This window comes from Aquarana catesbeiana, linkage group LG01 (genome assembly GCF_042186555.1).
Source record: "Aquarana catesbeiana isolate 2022-GZ linkage group LG01, ASM4218655v1, whole genome shotgun sequence".
Taxonomy (NCBI): domain Eukaryota; kingdom Metazoa; phylum Chordata; class Amphibia; order Anura; family Ranidae; genus Aquarana; species Aquarana catesbeiana.
In genome coordinates, this window is record NC_133324.1 from 696,298,372 (window position 1) to 696,318,688 (window position 20,317).

The 20,317-nt window shown below is 43.9% G+C and overlaps 1 protein-coding gene across 2 annotated transcripts in view; it reads left to right on the forward strand.

Annotated features, from left to right (window-relative positions):
- The window catches only part of INTU (inturned planar cell polarity protein), a 191,336-nt gene that overhangs the window by 153,945 nt on the left and 17,074 nt on the right, over positions 1–20,317 (forward strand). For both annotated transcript variants that reach the window (XM_073603697.1, XM_073603688.1), the window contains exon 11: positions 111–329. In XM_073603697.1, the coding sequence (XP_073459798.1) occupies positions 111–329 (219 nt within the window). The remainder of the gene's footprint in view (positions 1–110; positions 330–20,317) is intronic.

Consider the following 20,317-nt stretch of genomic DNA (forward strand, 5'->3'; position numbering starts at 1 on the left):
TGTGTGGACATGCATGTTGCATGAATGTTTATGCAACTCAGTGCTGCTTGTTTAAATATTCAATTATATTAGTGTTTTCCATCCAAGACATCTTGTTATTCTTTTTTAAGGGTTATCTGCTGTCTAATCACTTGCCCAAGGAAGATCTTCTTGATATTGCCCTGTATTGTCGAAACTATTGCCTGATGTCACTGGCATCTGAGAGAATTGGCCAGCTTGTTATCTGGAGGGAAGTATATCCATCTTATCACCTACAGAAGTGTGGGACTCTAAGCAAAGAAGAATACAGTGAACCAGAGGCCAGGTACTTCCTTCTCATCGTAGGCATGGTAAGGACGTCAGTTGACCTGAGAAGAAGCAGTATGTTAAGGACGCTTAATGTGTGGTCTTCTTGAAATTAAATAGTGTGTATAATACCAGTGCAGAACAGTTGTCCTAGTTTGGCTTTCCAAGATAAAATTACAGAAGCCATATGCCAGGTCTGTCACTTATTATTAGCTTAGTTAATGTCCACTAACCTACCATTGTGTTTTTTGTGCTGTGGTAAAAATGTAAAGGAGTATGTAAAAATTCTGTTGCCCAGAATGCACGTTCCTCTCCTCTCACATTAACAATAATCCCCTTTTAAAGTGCACCTGTTTTCAGACTATGGACATTAAATTGTTTATGTTTTATGTTCTTAACAAGCTGTAAAAGAGAACTATCTCCGATCTCTCTCTCTAGTTGCTTGTATACTGAGGTAATTCATTCTCAAAGATCATAACAAAGACTCCTAGGACTCTAACGCATGGGGTGGGCTCCTTTGGAGAGTCCAGCTGCTCAGCGGGGAATCTGTCCGGAGATCATCACTGAGCAGGCAGGTGGCTGGTCTCTGTCCGCTCCGCTTAGGTAGAACAAACGCAGACACAGCCAGCTCTCTTATATGGGTGGTCGGTTGTAAACCGGCATTAGATGTCAGCGGGTGTCGATGGACACATGTCCATTGATACCTGCCGCTCCATAGAGAAGACTAAAGGGTCCGATCGGGTCCACCTGAAAAACTGACAGGCGGACCTGATCGGTCCATCTGTTTTGAAAGGGCCCTAAAAGTCAGGTTTCAGTCTGCTTCTAACAGTTTAGAAAAATCTGCTATTTGTTTACATAAGAAGGTTGACCACCTGCCAGGATTCTGGCGCAATGGAAAGTTGGAAAAAAAACAATTACAGAAATTAAAAAAAACAAAAAACATTTCAGGGGGGGCGTGGTTTGCCTTGAGAGAAGATGGCTGCTTGATCCCTCAGCTCCTGCTCACCACAGCCTTTCCATCAGCAAATACTGGAGACATCCGACATTCCCAGACTACCCACTATGGGAACTTCCTCCCGCGGAAGCTCGCAGTCACGTTCCCGCTCCCCGAGAGAGCATACCGGCCGCACAAATCACACTATCCCGGAGATATTCCGCACCCAGAGGCCTAATATGGCGGCTCCTCTTCCCGCCTCAAATCCTTCCCAGGAACGGACTGGAATTCTTCTCACCCCAACAATACCTCACAACTCACAAATGGAGAATGACAGCACTTCTCTCCGCCAACCGAGTCTACGAGATCTCCAAGCTGTGGCAGCTGACATTAACGACACTCTCTTCTCTGCCATTTCGGACCTACGCCACGAACTACAAGCTTTTTCAGGGAGAGTGCAGCGTGTCGAAGACGATGTGGCACTACAGGGCTCAGCAACAAACGCGATTCAATACAAAGTGAACTCCCACACTATGCAACTTAGAGATCTTCAGCGACATGTTGAAGATCTCGACAATCGAGGCAGAAGACATAACCTCAGGGTGAGAGGCCTACCCGAGTCGGTGGACCAAGACCGTCTTCTCCAAGTTGTCACAGGCCTCTTCAACAAACTCCTCGATAGGCCTCATCACACTCCAGTGGCTATGGAACGAATACACAGGGCGCTCTGTCCCAGAGGCAGAGAAGCAGACCCCCCCCCGGGATGTCATCTGCTTTGTAAACGATTACACAATCAAAGAAGAAATCCTCAAGAACACAAGGGAAAAACCGCGGCTGGAATATGAGGAACACCATATACAGATCTATCAAGATCTTTCAGCGATCACGCTGCGACATCGCAAAGACCTCCGACCCTTACTAGATGTCCTGCGGAACAACGGAATACGCTACCGATGGAAGTTCCCGTTCGGCCTCTCTGCCTCCCACCAAGGCCGCTCTGCCTTACTGAGAGTTCCAGAGGACCTAGATGGATTCTGCCGCACCTTAGACATTCCGCTGGTATCGGTCCCACACTGGTATGAGGAATTCAACATCTTACCTCTCACCCGCCACTCTCCAGCAGAAGAACCGATGGATGCCCACAACACCAGCTTCCGAAGACGCAGATCGCCCTCACCGATTAGATCAAACCCTTCAGGAGAATCACGGCACCCGCCTCCCAGCCCCATGACAGCGCCTCTGCCTCGAAGAGCCCGCCGTGATCGTTAACAGGGCTCCAGGCCCTTGAAATACACTACCCTTCCCAGACGCGGCCGCATACAGCCACTACTACACCTCTACCACCTTCTCCTTTTTGCAGCTCCCCGACCCTGTATCGAATACCTCTCCTGCATTTACCGACACTCTGCAACGGAATGACCGCTCCACCAGAACGCTATGCAGTATCATCCGAAACCCGACCTTCCTTCCCACAAGAATCCTTCCCGAATAAGCATTGCCTGCCTCTGTTGAGGCCTACAAAAGAACTCGGACAAATGACTAACACGGAACAGAGACGCCTCACCATGTCCCCCCTTGTTGCTCATCACCCTTGTGGGACCGCCGGACCGGAACGACTGCGGACTGTATACGGCAGACTCCGCTCCTCACCGCAGCCCGATTAGACCCCGTGATACATACCTCCGGTATTCATTTAAAGATACTGATATACACCGTTATTCAGATTTGATGCCGGGACCTACGAAAAGGGCTCTGCAGAACTTACCGAGTACAGATCTTCTGTACAAATGTGCAAAAAGCGAAGGGTAACATGTTAGATGTTATAAGTTAATGTTAGAAGTTTTAAGTTTTAAGTGGTCACTACCTCCTGTTTCAGGAAGACATAATTACACTTCACCACATACTGCCATCATACCAAACACATATTTCACGTACAACCGTTATCCTAACTTCATTACTGCACCGCATAGCTCCTTAACCCACAACACACTCTCTACAGTTTCGCTCTCTGCTACCATCTACTGGCCTTCAGGCCAGAATGCCTGTAATCAGTTAAACCCTATACCCCACTACACCCAATACGTAACCACAGACAAGGTCATTAAAGAATATAGCATACACACCTAACCCTTACCAGCATATTGAGTGCAACTAGATACGATATTTATCACTATCACTGTCATAACCTGTTCCTCTCTTCTGTAATAAAGTTCACATAACAGCAGGGAATTGATTCCCCCTTACTATGCTACCTATACCTGAAGTTGTCACATACACATACACTCCTGACAATGGTACATGAGATCACACACTGATGATGCAGGAGATGAAGAGGATTTATTACGCAATCCTAGTACCAAACCCATTCTTCTAAACTGGACGATGCCACAACAGTTGGGCTCTTTACTGCCACCTTCTGGCTTTTAACACACCTTTTCCACAATTGTGTGCCATCAATTACTAATGTATACCGACACCAACAAGACTAACAATATCATCACCATGCTACATAACATTTGTCTTTACACTACAAAACACCGGAGGAATACACCTCCTATTGTACTCAACAAACCCAGTCAACCCCTTACGGATCTACACACACAAACAATTTAAAGATTAAAATAGTTCTGAAATATTGTTTTTGCCTGGGCTTACTACTTCTGCCCATACACACGCATCACACAGGTTGAGAAAGCCATGTTATCATTAAATAACCACTCTATTCAAACATAGATATATTAATATACGAGAATGTCACCACATATGTTGTGTTACCTTGCTTATTCAGCCTTAGGCTAGAAGGCTGATGGTGGGCTGGACCTCTCTGACAGATTTTCCCACTCATAGTAGACATCTCTTGATAGACAAACCAACTCCCACACAGTGGTCAAGCGAATCTTAATCAGCACCTTATATATACAAACCTGCACACACCACCGACCTTATCCGGTTAGTAAATTATTGTGTCCCTAGTCACTGACTTTGGTGATTGAGGCCACACTTATTACCGGTATTGTTCACCCTCCCATACCCCTATCCCCTGACCTTCCCTATCCACACGCATATATCTCTCAACCCATCCTATCACTTTCTCCATTGCAGCAAATACTACCCTCCTAAATACATTCGCACACCCCTACAATGACGAATCCATCCAGAAACACCCATAGCACCAAACTCAAACTTATATCACTAAACATAAAAGGCCTCAACATACCAGAGAAACGCTCCAAACTACTCCTCACTATGCACCGCAATAAAGCTGATATTGTTTTCCTTCAAGAAACACACTTTAGATCCGACTCTACTCCAAAATTACAAAACCACCGATATCCCACGGTATACCACGCTACCAACCCGTTACACAAAACAAAAGGAGTCTCCATACTTATCGCTAAATCCTGCCCCATTCAAATCACGGACTCTCTCGCAGACGAGAACGGCAGATACCTCTTTCTTAAAGGCTCCCTCCTCAATAGGAAGTTCACTTTAGCGAACATATACGCCCCCAATTGCGGTCAGGTACCTTTCTTTCGGAAAATCACAGAAACACTTACGACCTTCCAAGAAGGCACCCTCATCCTGGGGGGAGACTTCAATGTTCCGCTCAATCCGATCCACGACACATCCACCGGCTCCTCCTCACTCCCATATTCGGCCCTTAAAACGATTAAATCGTTACTCAGTCAACTATTACTGCATGACTCCTGGCGTACCCTGAACCCAAACGATAAAGACTTCACATTTTATTCCGCCCCCCATGACAGATATTCAAGAATTGACTACATCTTTCTAACACAAAAAGACTTATCCCTAATCCACCACGCCTCAATTGACCCAATGCTCCTCTCCGACCATCACCCCACTTCTCTTACACTTAAAATCCCAAACACAACACCCTGCTCACAAACATGGAAACTAGACCCATCACTACTGAACGACCCTTCCATCATGACTGAGGTCGAATCCAACCTCAAGCTTTTCTTTCAAGAGAATGTTTCATCGGACGTGTCCCCACTTACTATATGGGAAACACACAAATGTGTAATCAGGGGAATCTTAATCGCAGCGGCGGCTAAACGCAATCGAACACGTAGAAAACAATACTCAGACCTCATCGATAAAATCCATCGACTAGAAAATGCTCATAAACAAACCCAAGCCCTCTCCACTATGACAGAACTAATTCAAACTAGAAAGGACCTACTGGACATACTAGACACCCAAATCCGACGTAAATACAGGTAAAAGCCAGTAAATTAGAATATTTTGAAAAACTTGATTTATTTCAGTAATTGCATTCAGAAGGTGTAACTTGTACATTATATTTATTCATTGCACACAGACTGATGCATTCAAATGTTTATTTCATTTAATTTTGATGATTTGAAGTGGCAACAAATGAAAATCCAAAATTCCGTTTGTCACAAAATTAGAATATTACTTAAGGCTAATACAAAAAAGGGATTTTTTAGAAATGTTGGCCAACTGAAAAGTATGAAAATGAAAAATATGAGCATGTACAATACTCAATACTTGGTTGGAGCTCCTTTTGCCTCAATTACTGCATTAATGCGGCGTGGCATGGAGTCGATGAGTTTCTGGCACTGCTCAGGTGTTATGAGAGCCCAGGTTGCTCTGATAGTGGCCTTCAACTCTTCTGCGTTGTTGGGTCTGGCATTCTGCATCTTCCTTTTCACAATACCCCACAGATTTTCTATGGGGCTAAGGTCAGGGGAGTTGGCTGGCCAATTTAGAACAGAAATACCATGGTCCGTAAACCAGGCACGGGTAGATTTTGCGCTGTGTGCAGGCGCCAAGTCCTGTTGGAACCTGAAATCTCCATCTCCATAGAGCAGGTCAGCAGCAGGAAGCATGAAGTGCTCTAAAACTTGCTGGTAGACGGCTGCGTTGACCCTGGATCTCAGGAAACAGAGTGGACCGACACCAGCAGATGACATGGCACCCCAAACCATCACTGATGGTGGAAACTTTACACTAGACTTCAGGCAACGTGGATCCTGTGCCTCTCCTGTCTTCCTCCAGACTCTGGGACCTCGATTTCCAAAGGAAATGCAAAATTTGCTTTCGTCAGAAAACATGACTTTGGACCACTCAGCAGCAGTCCAGCTCTTTTTTTCCTTAGCCCAGGTGAGACGGTTTTCGCGCTGTTTCTTGGTCAACAGTGGCTTGACACGAGGTATGCGGCAGTTGAAACCCATGTCTTTCAAGCGTCTCTTGGTGGTGGATCTTGAAGCACTGACTCCAGCAGCTGTCCACTCCTTGTGAATCTCCCCCACATTTTTGAATGGGTTTTTTTTCACAATCTTGACTAGGGCGCGGTGATCCCTATCGCTTGTACACTTTTTCTGACCACAGTTTTTCCTTCCCTTTGCCTCTCTATTAATGTGTTTGGACACAGAGCTCTGAGAACAGCCAGCCTCTTCAGCAATAACCTTTTGTGTCTTTCCCTCCTTGTGCAATGTGTCGATGGTCGCCTTTTGGACAGCTGTCAAATCTGAAGTCTTCCCCATGTTTGTGTAGGCTTCAGAACTGGACTGAGAGACCATTTAAAGCCCTTTGCAGGTGTTTTGAGTTAATCAGCTGATTAGTTTGTGGCACCAGGTGTCTTCAAAATTTAACCCTTACACAATATTCTAGTTTTGTGACACACGGAATTTTGGATTTTCATTTGTTGCCACTTCAAATCATCAAAATTAAATGAAATAAACATTTGAATGCATCAGTCTGTGTGCAATGAATAAATATAATGTACAAGTTACACCTTTTGAATGCAATTACTGAAATAAATCAAGTTTTTCAAAATATTCTAATTTACTGGCTTTTACCTGTATATCCTCTCCAAAAAAACGTTTTATGAATATGGCAACAAAACCAGTAAAATGTTAGCTCGGGCCTTACAAGTGACAAAAGCTCACACAACGATTCACTCCATCACTGATCCCACGGGAGGCAAACTTACCAAAACCCCAGACATTGCACAACAGTTTGTCCACTACTATAGTAAACTATATAATCTTCACCCAACTAACTCTTCCGCAGACAAAAACAAACGAACGGAATTGATAATTGATTTTTTGCGACAATATGGCCCCACCCCTATCTCGGATTCTGCAGCTCAAGATCTAGCATCCCCCCTCACCAGAGAGGAAATAGATCTAGCTTTGAAACAACTAAACTCAGGTAAAAGCCCCGGCCCTGACGGCTTGACAGTCGGTTACTATAAAACTTATGCAGAAACACTCACCCCCTTCTTCTTAAAAGCCTTTAATTCCTTCGCAACCCCTACAACACCACCTCGAGATCTTCTAACTGCCCATATAGCTGTAATCCCAAAACCAAAGACCCTTCCCTAGTTACCAATTACAGACCTATATCGCTTCTCAATGTGGACTTAAAATGGTACGCAAAGACCTTAGCTAACCATATCTTACCACTTTTGCCACAACTTATTAGTCTAGACCAGGTCGGCTTCGTTCCAGGAAGAGAAGCAAGAGATAATACTCTAAAAGCTCTTAATATCCACCACTGGCTCACGTCCAGCCGCTCCAGCGGATTTATGCTTTCTCTCGACGCGGAGAAGGCGTTTGACAGGGTGGCCTGGGACTATATGTCAGAAACCCTACGGATGATCGGCCTTCCCCCAACGATGCTTAATTTCATTTCGGCCCTCTACTCAAACCCTACTGCCAAGGTCCACGTAAACGGTCACCTGTCGGACGCCTTCTCCGTGTCGAATGGAACCCGTCAGGGTTGCCCACTCTCCCCCTTAATTTTTATCTTATCCCTGGAACCTTTCCTACGACGTTTGAGAGCCAATCAAGACATTAAGGGAATTACCATCAAAAAGCGCACATACAAGGTAGCTGCCTTTGCAGACGACATACTCCTCTTTCTCACCGACCCCCTCATGACATTACCCAACTTACTCAAAGACTTTTTTTTTTAAATCAGAAAGGTTTTTATTTTGCATAGGGAACAAAATCATACATCATACATGTTAACATATTGATTGTACATATATTTTAGAGTATTAGTGCAGTTTGTCATGAACACAGTTGGCCACATTTTAAGGTTGTCAAGAGGAGGTTCTATTTGTATTCCACCAAAAGTAAAGGTGATTGCATTATTATCCTTGAACAATAAATTTGACATATAATATGCCTCTTAGAAAGTACATGTCTGATTGTCAAATGGTGTACTCGGATATTGACTAGAATACTATCTCCCTTGTATAGGAAAACTCCCGTGTTATACAGTATCTTTAAGCTGTAAAAAGGGGGAGACACAGTTATCTTCCTATAAAATCAGCGAGATCCACCGCAGTATAATACAGCTCTATTATGATTGTCTGTGTTCATTGTATTTAGTGCAATATAACATTCTCCAGTATAGGGAGGAAAAAGAAAATATCAATCAATAAAAAGAAGAAGAAAAAAAGAAGGAAAGAAATCGGAAAAAAAAGAAAAACCATAACAAAACAAAACCAAATCTTGCCATACATTGTAATATTGCATAATCTGTCTCATACCTCTCGGGGAGTGTATTGCCTTGTTTATCCCTTTCTTTTTACATACTTTTATTATCCATATAGTGGTCATGTCCACATTAGCCCAAGAGTAACCTATCTTTGATTAGTTGGTGTGGGGCTAGACCAGGAACATCCAACCATGCCTGCCATATCGATAGAAACTTTTGTGGGACTTTTCTATGTTGGTAAGCAGTCTTTTCTCTTATTAAGAGCCTATTGACACTGTCTATCCATTGCTTCTTGGTGGGCACTCGCGGAGTGATCCACCACTGAGCAATTAATTTTCTTGCCATATACAGCATTCGGATGAGCGCTATGCGGGTGGGTGGTGGTATCGACTCGTCTTCTATCCCTCCTAATATACATGTTACTGGGTTTCTCTCAAGGGGTATCATAAATATTTCTGTTATTGTGTCTAGTACATCTTTCCAGTACCTAAATAGTTTGGGGCACTTCCATATCATATGGAGTAAGTCTCCATGATCACGTTCACATTTTGGGCACATGGGAGAATCTCTAATTCCCCACTTATATAATTGAAGGGGCGTTCTATATGCTCTGTGAAGTAAATAAAGGTGTGAGATTTTCTGAGATGCAGATAGAGAGACCAAGGGGGCGTTTGCCAAGCATACATCCCAACTATCTCCGTCTATTGCCCCTATGTCTTCCTCCCAGCGCTGTCTACATGGTAGTCTAGAGGGGTCTTGTATTCGCGTGACAAGGGTGTTATAGCAGTGGGATATCATTCCTTTTTTATTTTCTTCCATGAGAACTTCCTGAACAATCGGATGTTCTGTGTGGTGGATTCTGACAGTTCTGCTCTGGGTTTGTAAAGCATGTCGCAATTGGAGATACTTATAAAAATTGTTATGTGGAATCTCGAATTCTATTTGGATCTGTTGGAATGATTTGAGGGTATTATTTTGGTATAGTTGCGAAACAAATTTGATACCTGCGTCCTCCCAGTTCTTAAAACCTTTTAGTTTTTGTATTTCCTTAAATTGCCTGTTTCTCCAAAGAGGTGTGCAGGACAAAAAACCTGTAACGCCCAGTAGTTTTTTTACAAAAGACCATAGCATGATCAACAATTTAATTGTAGGGGCCTCAGGGTCTAGATGTAAGAACCCCGCTTCCAAATTTGCCAGTGCTGAATAATTATTTTCGTTTTCGTTCCCCACCACAAGCATTCGAATCGGGTCTGTGTGATCTGATAGACCCCATCCTCCCAACTGTTGCAGTTGGGATGCCAGGTAGTACGTTCTAGGGTGAGGGACAGCAAGTCCCCCCTCCTCCTTGCCGTATTGTAATGTGGATAGTTTTATCCTTGCTACCTTTTTCTTCCAAATAAGCTCCCTGAACTGGGTTTCTATCCTATCGAACCATCTCTTAGGTATCCATATTGGGGAGTTGTTAAAGATATATAATAGTTGTGGCGCCCAGACCATTTTAATAAGGTTAACTCTCCCAGCCACTGACAATGGTAATTTACACCAAGCTCTGCTTTTTTCCCGGAATTTAGTCAGGAGGGGCGTCAGGTTCTGATCAATATAGGTGTCCGGGCTCGATGTCACCTGAATCCCTAGGTAGCGAAATGAGCTCACCTGTTGTATCATTTCTGCACCCTGGGGCAGCGGGGTATTCAGGGGGTCAAGTGGCATCAGCACCGACTTGTCCCAATTGATGGAGAAGCCCGATAGTTCCCCAAAATCCTTTATGAGGGACATGACCGTTTGTAGCGTATCTTTTGTGTCTCCTAGGTACAGTAGAGTATCATCTGCGTACATGGATACTACATCTCTATTTCCACCCCTCTGAAAACCCACTATTCTTGAGTCCCCTCTGATTTTGGCCCCCAAAGGCTCTAAGGCCAGGGCAAACAGCAGGGGCGACAGTGGGCACCCCTGCCTAGTGCCCCTAAACAGAGGAAAGGGTTCCGAGAGCTCCCCATTAATGCGGATCCTGGCGGTGGGTGTGGCATACAGAAGCTGTATCCAGCGGATAAAGGTGTCCCCCAATCCCATGCTCCGTAGTGTCTTCCACAGATAAGGCCACTCGACACTGTCGAAGGCCTTAGCTGCATCTAGTGAAAAAATTGCCCTATTGCCTGGGTTGTCCACTGGGAGTTGTAGATTTAGGAATAGCCGCCTTATATTTTGGGCCGTGGATCTCGTGGGTATGAATCCAGATTGGTCTCTGTGTACTAGTTTGTGAATTACCTTGGCTAACCTGTTTGCTAACATACGAGCCAGCAGTTTAATGTCTGACGTGAGCAATGATATGGGCCTATAAGAGCCAGGGGAGTTCGCATCTTTACCTGGTTTTAAGAGGACAATGATGATTGCCTCGTTCATTGAGTTTGGTAGGGACCCTTCCTCTAGTGCCTCATTATAGACTTTTAGTAGTGCAGGGAGCATAGAGTCCGCGTAACGTTTATATATCTCTGACGGGAGACCATCCATGCCTGGTGATTTGTTAGTTTTGGTTTGGGATAGGGCAAGGTCTAGTTCTTCTGCTGTTAGAGGGGCATTAAGCATGGTTCTGTCTTCTATCTGGAGACTGGGGAGCTCACAGCTTCCCAGAAAATCTTCTATTGCACTTTCAGTGGGCATCACCCTTGAGGAGTAGAGATTGGTATAAAAATCACTAAATACTTTCAGGATATCAGAGGTAGAGGTTTTCAAGGATCCTTGCTCATCTCTAATGGCGGGAATGAGAGAGGATGATTGCTGGGACCTTGCCATTACTGCAAGCATATGTCCAGTTGTCTCTCCCTCCTCAAAGTGTGATTGTTGCAAAAAAAAGCGTTTATTTTCCGCTAACTGCAGTGCTAGTTGGCCCGACATTGTCTGCGCGCTTAACCACGCTCTTTTGGTATCTTCCGTGGGATCATTAGTGTAGGTATTTTCAGTCTCGGTGACCATATTTCGTACCAGCAATTCCCAAGCCTTAGTGTCAGTCTTGATTTGTGAGATTGTTTTAATAAGTTGTCCTCTCAAAAAGGCCTTCGCTGCATCCCAGACCACCCCCAACTTAGCAGTGCCAATATTATCCTGCATAAACAGCCTGAGTGCTGCATGTATGGGGTCAGGTTCGGCAAACAGCGAAAGCCAGAAGGGATTAAGCTTCCAGACTGGACGGCTGGTCTTATTTGGTAATGAAATGGTCACCCAGAAGGCAGAATGATCAGAGATATTCCTATCTGCATATCTCGATTCCAACACCAGTTGTAGCATCTTATAGTTTCCCAAACCCAAATCTATTCTAGACAATCCGGCGTGGGAGGCCGAGTAGCAGGAGTATTTTTTGTCCTCAGGATGTTTGCATCTCCACACATCTATCAATCCTATTTCTTCAAGCATTTTAGCAAAAGGAGTTTTGCTTTGTATTTGACCTGTATTAACAATGGGTATAGGCATTTTATCCTTAGTGGCGTTTAAAAAATTATTATAATCTCCCATTGCCAACAGGGGTACTTCTGGGTATTGGGCCATGAAACTTGCCAGATGTTTAATAATTTCGGATGTATACGGTGGGGGAATATAAATACTAGCAAGAATACATTTTAGGTTTGATATTGTGCATAGGAGAAATATATATCTACCGTCCGTGTCTATGCGTTTTTGTATACAATTGAATTGAACATCTCTCCTGATCAAAATACTTGTACCTCTAGAATAGGTGGAATGGGTTGCATGAAACTGGGTTACATATAATCGTGGGTTGAGGCTGGGGGTAGGGTCCGCCGAGAAGTGAGTCTCCTGTAGGCAGACCACCCCCGCACCCAACGACTTGAGATGCCTGAGGACCGCCATCCGTTTAATTGGACTACCTAGCCCTCTGACATTCCAAGTCACGATCGTTAGCTTAGCCATCCCCATGTCACTTTAGAAACTTTAGGCAGTCTGATAAGACCTCTAGCAGCACCCACAAGTTGTGTACCGGTATGATACCAATTGTATAATAGAAAAAACAAATCAAACTTAATTTCCCTCTTCTTGGGACAGTTAGGCATCTGTGGGCATGAAATCAGAATACAAAACAGCAAGAAAAAATATTTCAATATGTTAGGGTATAGGCACAGAAAAAAATAACTTTCTAGCTCAAAATATACTGCTCTATATGGCGTAACTCTAAAGGGTGATAGTGCACCCAACTGTAACAGTTGCATTGTTAGCTTTTCCTCCACACAACAGGTGTGGGGGGGGGTAAAAGCCTTGAAAACTCCCGGTTAACCAGCAGGTCAGTTCTTGCAGGTGTTTTACAGAAGCGGCAGGCACGTATCCTTCCTTGCTTGCAATTCAAAAAAAAATGAAAAATAAAGAAGGGTGAGGGGAAGGGGAAAAAAGCAGGAAGAGTAAGTTGAGATGAACAGGACTCCTCATCCGCCTAAGCAACGGATATGGGTGTAGGAACTGTCCACATTTACCAGCAGGCTCAGGTCTTGAGGCCCGCATTCGGCTCAGGCGCCCTCTCCAAAAAAAAAAGGGGGGGGGGGGGAGAGAGAAAGATGGGGGAGGGGGGGACAGCATGCTGGATCCCATCAGTCCAACATCAACACAAGACATATCGCTTAGGGGGGAACATCTCTTTGCGGTCTAGCTGCTTTAAGGGCTCTATCTTCTCTATCCAGCCACTGAGCCGCCATATCCGGACGGTCAAAAAAACGGGTTTCTCCAAGTGCGACTACTCGCAGGCGGGCAGGATACAGCATGGCGTAGGGCAAGTTTAGATCCCTTAATCTTCGCTTGACATCCATGAACTTTGCTCGCTGTTTCTGGAGTTCAGCCGAGAAATCCGGGAATAGGGATATCTTGGAGTTTTCTATGGCTAGTTTGCCTCCCATGGTTCTGGCCTTGGTAAGGATGGCATCTCTATCTTTGTAGTTGAGAAGTTTAAAGAGAAAAGCGCGAGGATGATTGCCAGGTGGTAGTGGGCGAGATGGGACTCTATGCGCTCTCTCAACTGCAAATAATGGAGAGAAAGCGTCTTTTCCGAATGTGTTGAGAAGCCATTGCTCGATGAAGGTGACCGGGTCTTTACCCTCTATTCTTTCTGGGAATCCCAGTGCGCGTACATTATTGCGGCGCATGCGGTTCTCTAAATCATCCAAACGTGCCGCGTGCTGGTCTACTACATGACAGTTATACTTTAAGTCCCTCTGCATGGGTACAAGATCATCTTCCATCACACTGACCCTGCTCTCTATTGCAGCTGTGCGCTCCCTCAGTTTTTGCATGTCCTGTCTCACATATGATATCTCAGCTTTGACTCCTTTAACTTCATCCGTCAAATGTGATATGGATTTGTTGCATACAGTCACTGCTGAGAGAATGTCTCTGAGAGTGGGTTCAGTATTATCCACTGGCATGCTTGGTGTCTGGGTGTCCTGACATGTGTGTGATACTGTACTCACTGCGGTCCAATCTGTAGGGGATCCAGTGCCATCCTCCAGTGGTATAGTGTTGTCTAACTCCAGCTGGCCTCCCTCTTCTTCACTGAGGTCGGATGCGGGCGAGGATGGCTCTTTGGAAGACTTGTTGCCAAACAGGAGTCTCTGAGCGGCCTCCTTGTATTTCTCCTTCTGTGATCTCTGTGGCAGAGCGCCATCTTGGGCCTGAGTCACAGGCGGGCCGGTGCCTTCTTTTCCCCGTTTTGGCATGCTAAACAGCCGCGGATCAAACGCCGATATGGACCGGGTTAGTCACCCGTAGTGTGCGGTTCCAATCGGGGGTGTTATCGGGTCGGATGAGTGATCCGCAGGATCAATTACAGGATTCTCGGCGGAGCAGAGGAGAAGTGCGTCCTGCTACATGCGCTGCCTGGCCACGCCCCCCTTGAATGTACTCAAAGACTTTAACACTTTTCATACCCTCTCCAACCTTCAAATAAATTACTCGAAATCGACAGCCCTGAATATTACCATTGCCCCAAAAATTTGTCGCCAATGCCAACTCAACTACCCGTTCTCGTGGAATGCTAGAGCAATTCAATATCTAGGCATTCTATTACCAACTTCCTTGAAAGACCTATACGCCCTAAACCATGCAGCAATTTTACAAAAAATACAATTAGATTCAAAAAAATGGTCCTCGGGACTATTTTGCTGGTTCGGCAGGGCCGCAATAGTTAAAATGAATATCCTGCCCCGACTTCTATATATTTTGCAAACTATTCCCATTAAGCTTCCGAAGACATTCTTCTCCACATATCAAAAAGCCTGTACGTCATTTGTTTGGGCCAAACTACGACCGAGACTAAGCTTCCAGAGACTGACCGCCCCCAAAATTTTAGGAGGCATTGGCCTTCCCGATCTACGCAAATACCAGCAAGCGTGTCATCTTACAAGAATAATTGATTGGAACATACACTCTACACATAAAGACTGGATTCACATAGAGCAATCATTCTCAGATCTCCCACTGTCTCATCTCCCCTGGATCACTAACTCCAAGATCTCTCCTGAATCCAAACGTCACCCATTAATCAACCCCACACTGACCACCTTCCACATAACTTGTAAACTACATAAAATCTCCTCACCTAAGGGCCCATTGACCCCCTTACGGATGAACCCAGACTTTCTGCCGGGAATGCATCCCACTTTTTTAGCAGATCACTGGCCACACCCTACTGTAAAAGCTAAGCATTTTTTCGATGGGAATCAATTCTTGTCCCAAACAGCGCTAGCTTCAAAAATGAACTTGAATTCTTTCCCGTTCTGGACGTACGTCCAACTGAGACACTTCTTTAACAATCCTAAACCCAGACCGGACTGGTCCAGACAAACCACCACATTTGAAAATTTATACGCAAGTGAAGAACCACAAAAACATCTGATATCCCAGACTTATGCACTCCTATTCACGACCCATACACCATCGAAACACTGGACCACCAGACAATGGGAACAGGACCTCTCAATAACCCTCACTGACGCAGAATGGGAAAAGATATATACCTTGGCCCACAAAGGATCAATTAATGTGCAAGTACAGGAAAATGCCTTTAAAATATTATCAAGATGGTACAGATCACCACTGACACTGCATCATATTGACCCGACAATAACCCAAACATGTTGGAGATGCAAAACTGAGATTGGATCGTTCTTACATGTCTGGTGGTCTTGCACGAAAATTCAACCCTTCTGGTCAGAAGTACACAAACTAATCAGCAAGATAACGACTCACACGCTAGACTTCAATCCTGCAGCATTCCTGCTCCATCACTCCACATTGCCAATGTCAACTTACCTCCGATCTCTAGCCATGCACATGGTGAACGCTGCTAAACTTTGTATCCCCCTCAAATGGCGCTCAACAGATCAACCATCCATCATGGATTGGTTCACACGCATACAAAAAACGATGGTCATGGAAGACCTCATACATCAGGCCAAAGAAACACAACCTAAATTCATAAAAACCTGGACATGCTGGATTCACTTCACCACCACTGACAAATACAAACAATATTTTACGTGACAACAACACGATCACTGTGATAACGACTAATATAACGCTTATTTCCATACCCTGGAATAACACTGTCCCTTTCATTTTCCCCACCATTATTGAGGAATCCCAATACCCCCAAAACTCAAGTCGACAATCACAAAAATCTTACTCTCTGCTGTCAATACTCACGATTAAACGCACACTACTAATCTCTCATCTCACCCCTTACAAATCCCTTTTGCGATCTTCTACCTACGCCTACAATATTTATTGTAGAGACTCTCCCAATCTTCACAGAATTTTCCCCTTAACTGTATGATCTAATAATACAATTTATATATAATGATTAACCTTTCTCGTTCAAGACTTCAGCGGCTGCGTCCGCAAAAGCATACAGAAATGTATTTTACTCCACCTTGTACGATTCTCTCCCCTCTCTGTACTTGTTATTGTTACTTTTGTGTAAAAACCAATAAAAATATTTAACAAAAAAAAAAAAAAACATTTCAGTGCCTCTGTTGTAAAATCTGACACGGGTTCACTTTAAATTCAGTTATTCTATAGCTGATTGAAGTGCCAATTCCACAAACTGGATGAGTTATTTTAGTTGTTTGGTATTTTATCTCATAAGGTTTTACAAAATGGGAAAAAAAGACTTTACAGTGGCACGACCCATCCATTAGTATGATTAACAACTTGAGTCCCCTCCCAAGAGCATTTTAAAACAGAGCAGGTATAGCAGATATTCATCCTGGAGCCGTCCTAGTGTCGTTTTAAAATGGTGCCCAGTTTTAGTGCGGTCTATGGCCCCTTCCCACATTAGAGCTAAAACCGCCGGTTGTCAGTGATATGCCATGGAGTCCAGCGCTAAACCCATGTAGTGAAACGATCAGCTCCTGAGCTTCTGATCTTGCTACACAGTACTCCGTAAGAGCATCTGCAGCAGATCACTGAACACAATGCTTCTGCACTGTCTGCATCAGAACTGATGCGACAAGTATGAAGGCTGGGCTGTCCAGCATCTCCTTACAGCAATTGATCACTTCTATGGTGATCTGTTGCTTGCTGATTGCCACCAGCAGTGATCTGTTACACAGCTGCATGGGAAGAGTTTTGATCTTGTCTCCACTGATCAGACACCCCATGAAAAAATAAAAGTGTGTGTACTTGTGTGTATATATACCCACCAGACATAACATTATGACCACTGACAGGTAAAATAAATAATTGATTATCTATTTATTTTATGGCATCTGCAATTGGGTGGGTATATCGGGCAGCATGTGAACATGGTTTTTTCTTGAAGTTGATGTGTTGAAAGAGGAAAAAATGGACAAACGTAAGAATTTGAGCAACTTTGACAAGAACCAAATTCTGATGGCTAGACGACTGGGTCAGAGCAACTCCAAAATTGCAGCTCTTGTGGGATGTTCCTGGTCAGCAGTGGTCAGGACCTACGAAGTGGTCCCAAGGAAGATAAACCATCAAAAGGGTTATGGACGACCAAGGCTCATTATTGCAAATGGGGAGCGAAGCTCTCCAGTATAGTCTGAATTAATAGAAGAGCTACTGTAGCTCAAATTGCTGAAAAAGTTAATGCTGGTTCCGATATAAAGGTGTCTGAACACACAGCGCATCGCAGTTTGTTGTTGGCCCGTGCTCACAGCCAAAAGTGCCTACAATGGGCACATGAGCATCAGAACTGGACCACGGAGCAATGGAAGAAGGTGTCATGGTCTCATGAATTCAAGAATGGTTTGTGAAACACAACAAATAGTGTGAGGTGTCGATTTGGCTTCTAAATTCTCCAGATCTGAATCAAATCGAGCATCTGAGATGTGGTGGAAAAGTCCAAACTATGGGGGCCCCACCTCACAACTTACAGGATTTAAAGGGGTTGTAAAGGCAGAAGGGTTTTTTTTATCTTGATGCATTCTATGCATTAAGATAAAATACATTTTGTGTGTAACGGCCACCCCATCACCCCCCTAATTACTTACCTGAGCCCCATCTCTCTTCAGCGATGTCCACGAATGTCTAAGCCGTCCGGGACACTCCTCCCGATGGACTGAGACTCAACAGGGGAGAGGGGGGCGGGGCAGGGCTCTGTGTCTGAATGGACACACGGAGCTGTGTCTCGGCTCCAGTGCCCCCATAGAAAGCTGCTGACTGTGGGGGCAGTCGATAGGAGGGAGGGGCCAGCAAAGTGGGACCTGAGAAGTGGAGGATCTGGGCTGCACTGTGCAAAACCAACTGCACAGAGGAGGTAAGTATAACATGTTTGTTGTTTTTAAAATGAGCCTTTGCAGTCACTTTAAAGGATCTGCTAACGACGGCTTGGTGCCAGATACCGCAACATACCTTCAGAGATCTAGTGGGTGGCCATCATGTTATGGCTGATCGGTGTATACAGTATTCAGCATTCACTGAGGTAAAGTGGCATGGACAGGCTATACTTGTTTTGTTGCATCATTGTTTAAATCTGTAGTACACACTACATTGCATTCTTTAATCTTAAACACGAGTGCTAAGAACACAATAGGTTTTGAAGGCACAGGTTGTGGGAATAATCTGCACTTTGAGTGCTTGTACCCTGATCATTATTGTCTGACTTTATTTAGCCTTATAGGTAATGTTGTTATAATTTTTACCTATTTAAATTTGGTGGTCTTTTCATTCACCTCACTATTAGAATTTCCTCTCTGACTAGTGAAATAGTGCTCAGAAAAGTACGCACTTCCGTCTGCCAGTTTCTGCCATCGGTGCAAGCTGATCGTTTGCAATTTCACCTGCCTGTTGCCTGATACATTAATAAACACACGCACAGGAACTCGGTTAGCACCTGGGCTGTCATTCCTGTTTACCAAAAAAACTGAATCCCCTCAGTCTGCATCCATTCCAAAAATACCCTGCAGAGGATCCTCACTTAGCAATGGTGGAGTACAGAAGCTTGGGAGTGGGAGTACATGGGAAAAATAGCAGGGATTCTGTCGCAGGCCCTGAGGAAACTCCTTGTACCTTTTGGTTGGTAGCTGTTCCCTTGTTCCAGAGCGAGGTCTTACACTGACCCCAATCTATCCCCCTCATAGACACGCAACATGCGGCCTGTCTAACTAAAGCAGAATTCTCTGCCATTATGTGTGATCTGTTTAAAGGTATTAACCTGTTTGGGGCATTTGTTTTCCATTTACTACCATTTTAAGAATAAATGGGCTGTTCCCTCTGTGGGCCCAGCCATTCTTCCACTGAATAAATAAATCTACTTTTGGAAGCATTCACTTCTTTAAGAATTCGCTTGATGGGTATTTGGGGATTGTTTTGAAGCCCTGCAAGCAGCTATTGCTACCTTGTCAGTTGCTCAGCTAACCATTGCTACCATTGTCATATCACCAGAAGGTAGCAGAATATAACCAATTATCGAAGAATCAATTTCTGTGTCATAACCCCAAAATATGGAATGTAAATATACATCAAAATTCCTTTTGTTTTTTTTTTTTGTTTTTTTTTTTGTTTTTTTTTTAACATTCATGGATACATTTTTTAATATTTCAGAAGATTATTAGATAAGATACATAAAGTAAAGGTCATCCAGTGTTGGGGGAGGGATATTTTCTAACACTCAAATTTTTATTCAATGGTCCCATCAAAGGATACGACTATATTTATAAAAATATTTGCAGAGCTAGTTGTTCTATGAAACGTGTTCATGTGTTTTGTAGCGGTAACATTGAATGTTATTATGCTATTTTCTTTCATTAAATCTTTGATGTTATTCACTCATTAAAAATAGAGTGATTCCAGGATGAATAGTATTCTCCCTTAAGAGAATATTGTCTTTGCGTTTGCCCCCATTCACACAAAATGAATGAAGTTTCACAGGATGAGTAGCTTTGAAACTTTTTGTTTTATAAATACACCCCTAACAGTTGTCATTTTGTTGCCTCCTTTTGCTACATTGTCTGATTACATAAAGCAGTCAGCTTCTTAGCAATAATGCATGCATATTAATGTCAATTTCTGTACAAGCTTAGGATTTTACATACAGTAGTTGAGATTAAAACAAGCTATAATTATTTAGATTTGTGACCC